The sequence below is a fragment of the Dermacentor andersoni genome, chromosome 1, assembly GCF_023375885.2.
Source record: "Dermacentor andersoni chromosome 1, qqDerAnde1_hic_scaffold, whole genome shotgun sequence".
NCBI lineage: Eukaryota > Metazoa > Arthropoda > Arachnida > Ixodida > Ixodidae > Dermacentor > Dermacentor andersoni.
In genome coordinates, this window is record NC_092814.1 from 218,818,058 (window position 1) to 218,824,129 (window position 6,072).

The 6,072-nt window shown below is 47.9% G+C and overlaps 1 protein-coding gene across 3 annotated transcripts in view; it reads left to right on the forward strand.

Moving 5' to 3' along the window:
• mle (dosage compensation regulator mle) overlaps window positions 1-4,239 on the forward strand; it is a 126,787-nt gene extending 122,548 nt beyond the window's left edge. For all 3 annotated transcript variants that reach the window (XM_050196377.3, XM_050196378.3, XM_050196379.3), the window contains one exon: window positions 3,649-4,239. In XM_050196377.3, coding sequence (XP_050052334.1) covers window positions 3,649-4,054 — 406 coding nt within the window. In that variant the 3' untranslated portion in view covers window positions 4,055-4,239. The remainder of the gene's footprint in view (window positions 1-3,648) is intronic.
• Window positions 4,240-6,072: the final 1,833 nt, after the last annotated feature.

Here is a 6,072-nt window from a genome sequence, read left to right on the forward strand (position 1 = left end):
AGTAAGTGCCTGAAGTTGAGAAATGACGAACCTCACTGAAAGGGGCTTTTAGAAGCTACAGGAGCAGTGTTCTTATGCTGTCATGCAAAAAATATTTCGTAAGAATACGTTCAAGTACATGTTTTCTTTTCTGTCCTCAAAACATGCAATATGTGTAATTATTGTCATAATCGAAGATGGCAACTGGACCACCTGTTTAAACTTATCTGGAAACATGTTGCTTTAATTGTGATCAGGCTGTGCCTTGCCTTGTTTAAGAGTGAAAATAGCAAAAAAAAGTATACTTTTCAGAAATGACATTTTCTAAATCTAACTCCTTTTGCACTAATCAGTAAAAATGTCTCACTTCATGGATCAGTATTTCTGCAAAAAAAAAAAAAATCAATTTATAATGCGCCTGTGAGGTGCATCTGAGCCAAAGTATATGCTAAAATGGCACCCACGCCCCCTTCCCCCCCCCCTTTTTTTTGGCGATGCGCACATGCTGTGCGGATTGACTAATTATGATTTGATATTAAAACTGTTTCCAGCACTGCATTTATTGCATATTCGTATCTACCTATCCAATAATATTATTAGGGGTGTGCAAATATCAAAATTTTCAAATACAAACTGAGTAATCCGAGTATCTCCAAGTGTCGGCAAACAACATTACCTTGGTTCTGTCCAGCTACGTGGCATTTGCATATTTTTAATGTTTGGCTCAAGTTACATGGGACACTCAGTATAAACATGTCTCTGTTTATACAGTCGAACCCGGCTATATCGAACTCGCCAAAAAACGCCTATCAGTTCGATATAGAGCATAATTCGATATAAGCCTGCTAAATAATTGGATGTCATAAAAGCACATACCATTTATAAAATCACTTTATTGATGAAACTAGCTTAGTTTCACACGAAATAGTCCTGCATTTTCTTCTGCTTTGGCAATTTCGCTGCCTGCGACGCACGCACTTCCCCACGTTGTCTAAGGAGTCAGAGCAGCTGAGGCCGCAACATTCCGCATTCGCGCAGAAGCACCGGACTAGTGCGAGCGCACCAATCACTTCGGAGGATGTGGGCCAAAGACGGTCGTTGCTATCCTCGTTGTGCCCATTTTCACTTGTGCTCGGCACGATGTCGGCAATGTAGTCTTCGTTTCCGGGCTCTCCCGTGGTCGTGACACCATCATTTGCGCTCAAAAACTCGTCCACCGTTGATTCGTCAACAGCTTCCAGAAATTCTGACAGCTCGCACCAAACTTCGGCAACAACAGCAACGGCTTAGTCGCATTAATCAGAATTTACAGTCGTCACCGAGCACGCGGAAGTCGGTACGGCTGAAGCCATTTTGGATGAACCACTCGTACACGGCCGTGCGTACGCGTCGAGCGCCACGGGCACTACGGGCACCGGGTCGCGAGTTAGGCCGCTCTAGCCCTAATTTCCCCCTTCAAGATCGTGCCGAGAGTGCACCTCGGAATCTTGTACGTTGCGGGGACATCCGACTTCTCACCGCGTTCGACCCGGTTTATGATTTCGAGCTTCACGACGAAATGCGAATTCTGCCGCTTCATCACGGCAACACTGCGGGAGAAGGCGCACACAATGAATCAGATAAGCAGCGAGACAACTCGCACTTTCGCCATCTTGCACGACGAGGGCACAAGAGCCTCTGATTGGCTGTCTGAGCAAGCGCTGCGGGCGGGCGGGCCAGGATCATTTTTTGTAGGGGGGTGTCGGCGGCTCCGAGGTAACGCGGTCACGTAGGGAGAGCGGTTGGATGGAGCCGCGCCGCCGGGTTTTCCCGTCACCGCGAGGGAAAGCCAACTTCCGGGGGCACTATCCGCCGCTTGACGTTCGATAAATCGGGAGTCGCTACTAGTTTTGTTCGATGTATGCGTAATTTTTGCTATATATACTCATTGTAACTATACCGTGTCCAGAAATTGTTCGATATATGGAATAATTCGATGTAAACGGGTTCGATATAGTCGGGTTCGACTGTATGTCGGTTCTAGTGGTTTTCTTCTGTTTTTATTTGCCTGCATTTTCGACAGCGAAGGCATGCCAAGTTCAATCACTGATGTCCTCTGGTGCACTTTACTTTTAGAAAAATGCTGTCAGATTGGGCATGCAGCATGTATTTACTGCTACTTCTGTCATTGGAAGAATCGACCATGCAGCTCCAGGCCTTTACACGTTTCTCGGTTATTTTTTGTTTTTGCCACAAGTGGAATGTTGCTCTAACAGAAGCGGACCATACTTGCAGTTCAGGAACTGCTGTAGCCCACCTTGTACCCCACCTCTCGAAAGCAGACTGTGCACATGAGGTGGAAAAGTATAACGTTCCTACATTGTATCTGCACATTGGCATTCGTTTCTAGTGTTGCACTGCACCTGTAGCTGTGAACACTAGCTCCACAATTTCTTAACTTCTTGTGCACTGCCGTGAACTGGTTCACAGAAGCGCTGGCAAATCAAGGGGACCTCTATGTTCGTAAACAGCAAACATTTTAGTCCTCTGGCAGGCATCCTGAACCCAATTAGCACAAATCTGATGATTTCCAAAGCACCTACAAATATGAAATTTCTTCAATTTGATAGATCTTCTTATCAAGTTTCATATTGATGGTTTTGAAATACCCTATAGAGTTCTAAAGTGCAAGTAGCAGAACTTTGGTCTACATACAGTCAAACCTCGATATAACGAATTATTGTATATAACGAGGTAAATGTAAATTTTCTTGCCAATGTCCCTGTGTAGCAAATATATGTTATAAGGAATATTGGATATAATGAAGGTATTTTCATGTCAGATCCAGCTTTGTTATAACAACGTTCAGCTGTGCACTCTTACTTCTAGCTGCCCACTTGGTGCCCTTGACATAACATTCCCACCAAATTTTATTGCGCTAGCTGCAGGGGTTGTCTCAGTCATTTTTATCGACATTTGGTGTGATATTCCACCACATCTAGTTGTAGTAACAGCTTCGCTAGAAAAGTGATGGGTGTACTCGGTGTCACAGAGTGCATGCCCGCGGCCCTCTCGGGATGGCCGCCATTGCTGCCCCAGCTACAGCGCCGCTTGCACGGCGAAGGGGGGGGGGGGGGGGGGGGGGGGAGCGCTCCCCATTGTTCCCGAGCTCGCCCGACCGGTTGGTGACTTGGGTCACCTGAGCGTGACACGCATGCAGTGCAAGATCGTGTAGTAAAGAACGGTACTTGAGGTGAGGAGTTGGGTGAAAGCGCCTGCCTATTTTGAGCCACTGCAAGCCATGAACAACTTCGCGAGAGTTGAATTGCTGACTTGTGTTCTTGGGCACCCAACTACACAGGGTTAGACAAGATGGTCACTAGCATGCCGGTGGTAACTATGCAAAGTACTCATTGCGTCAGGTACACCTGCTTCTTGGTGGAAGGGCATGAAATCATACGCTCACAACTTCATTGCAGGCGTTTCTGAAGCTGACGCTAGGTTGCACAAACTACGAAAACGATTCGCTCCATTGTTTACATTTCATCTTATGCTCATGGTTTCACTATTGAAAAATTTGCTACCTCTTGTTGTTGGTGTGTTTGAGCTCTTGGTTCACGTTTGACATAAATGAAAAATGTTTTTTTTCTCTCTCTCTCTCTCCCCCATTTTTTTTTTTTTTTTTTGCAGTGGAAATGCACAGCCCGTCAGAAAGATGCCTCGATTGAGCAATGTTGGTGGAGGAACCAGTCCTGGAGGAGACTACTCGAATGATTTCAGGGGTGGCTTCAGGGGAGGTTTTCGTGGAGGATTCAGAGGTGGCTATGGAAATGAAAACAGAGGGTATTCTGGGTTCGGAGGCAGCTACAACCGTGGGCGTGGCTATGGGTATGGCAATGGGGGTGGCACTGGTTATGGAAACTCTGGTGGCTATGGCTATGGGAGCCGTGGTGGTTATGACAGTGGAAGTCGTGGTGGCTTTGGCAGCAGAGGCAGCTACCAGCCTGGAGGATACAATGGTGGATCACAACAAGGCTCTGGATGGGGTGGTGGACGAGGAAGGGGAGGTTTTCGTGGAGGGTGGGGGGGATACTAAAGCATACTTTGGTTTACTAGTGCATTAGTTTCCACAAGCTAGTGGTTTGCATCACTTGTGATTATGTTCATCTTTAAGGCATTGTTAGCATTTTGTCTTCATTTGTTCTCACTGCACAGATTCACCAATATCAACAAAAGACCTTGTGCACATCCGAGATCTTTAATAAAGGTACCATTTCCTCAGGTTTTTCCTTTCCTGAAATCTATTGCCCTGCACTCCCGACATTTCAGTAATTACATTAGCAGAAGTGTTTATCACTGCATTATTAAACACTGACTACAAGTAATAATGAATTGTTGTACAAAGACTGCACAAAGTTTTTCACCAAATAAAACTCGCACGCATGGGCCCTAAGTTTCCAAGGAAAGGGTAATTAATGTTTGTGGTCACGGTTCCCAAAGTTGCTTTTTGCAGTGATGATGTTGCAGTAAGTGTAGCATTTTCATTGTTTTCTGCAGAGAACTTACTCCAGGAGTATTTTTGTTAAATCACATATATTCAGGCTATTTTTAAATGGAGATACAACAAAAGTGCAGAACAAGTGGTGGCACGTAATGACTGCTGGTTAGCTTTACTTGGCATTGTAGGATTTGGCAGACGTAGCTGTAGAGATGAACTTGGGACGACAGGACTAGGCGAGCAGGCTTTAATTGCAGGATTTACATTTAAAACAGGACATACATTGGCAGCCCAGCGCGACTCCCATATGGAGCCCGCAAAACTAACATACAGCAAACAGTTTACGAGCACACAGCTCACTAGTACATTTCTAGTATGACAGAGCACTCAGCTCCCGACAACGATCACGACACGAGCACACCCTAGCAGCCGGCAAACGCTGCTTATAAGCTCTCCGCTTGTGTCATAGTTCGACGTCATCGTTCGGACGAGGACGGAGCAGGAATGGAGGGTGAGGTGTGCCGGCTTGGAGGATGAGGTGGGTCGGAGCAGGAATGGTCGGGAAGGTTCGTCCAAGCATTGTAAACTTGTCGCCGCTCCGCACTATCGTTTATCGCCCAAACACGCGCAAACACACAGGTGCGAAACCATACACACAAAGGCTCCGGAGTCGACGACCGAGGGCTTCGTAGAACTGCTCCGTCTGGTGTGGCGCGGCGGAGTGCCACATGCCTGAGCTGACCGCGCGCCACGTGGCTGCCGGTCATCCGTAGTTCTCGGTACTGCCCAGCTTTCAGTGCCGACGTCAGAGGGCCTCGTAGAACTGCTTTGTCCCGGGTGGTGCGGCCAAGTACCAATTTCCGGAGTTGATCACGCGCCTCGTGGCTGTCGGCTCTTCGCAGTTCTCCGAACTGGTGGGCTTGAAACACGTGCAGCGGGCTGAAAGCTGGCACGTTGCCACCCCGTATGGCCATTCTTAACAGCATAAATTAAAAAATTGGCAGAGGCTTAGCTTGGCTAAGCCTAGTCGATTGCGAAAGCAATCTTCTGTTCAGGTTGTAGAGTTCCATACTGCTCATCGAACGTGTAGATGCAGTCTCGTCGCCATTTAAAGCATCCATAAGGCTTGCTGTCGAACGATCAGGTGTCGCCAAAGTCGCGTCAGCATTGAGAGCATACATGATACTTGTAGATGTACCGAGATCAAGAGATGTTGAACGCATTTGCCTGGCTGTATAATATGCACGCCATGTAGCTAAACGTTGTTCCCACTCTTCATCCGTTTCTTCCGCACGCCACCGCTTCTTAGCTGCAGCACATCGTTGCAGCTTCACCTTATACACATCATCCGACATACCGTGGAGGATTCGCTGGGACGACTGCGACGAGCCGAGTTGGGGGGCCGCTTTTCCACAGCTGGCATGACGTCACGTAGTGTGAGCACCTCCCCCACGGCAGCGGCGCGTGGAGGATTCGCTGGGACGATCGCGACGAGCCGAGTTTGGGGGGCCGCTTTTCCACAGCTGGCATGATGTCACGTACAGCGAGCGCCCCTCGCGGCAGCGGCGCGCAGCTGCAGCATGGAGGATTCGCTGGGACGAGCGCGACAAGCCGCG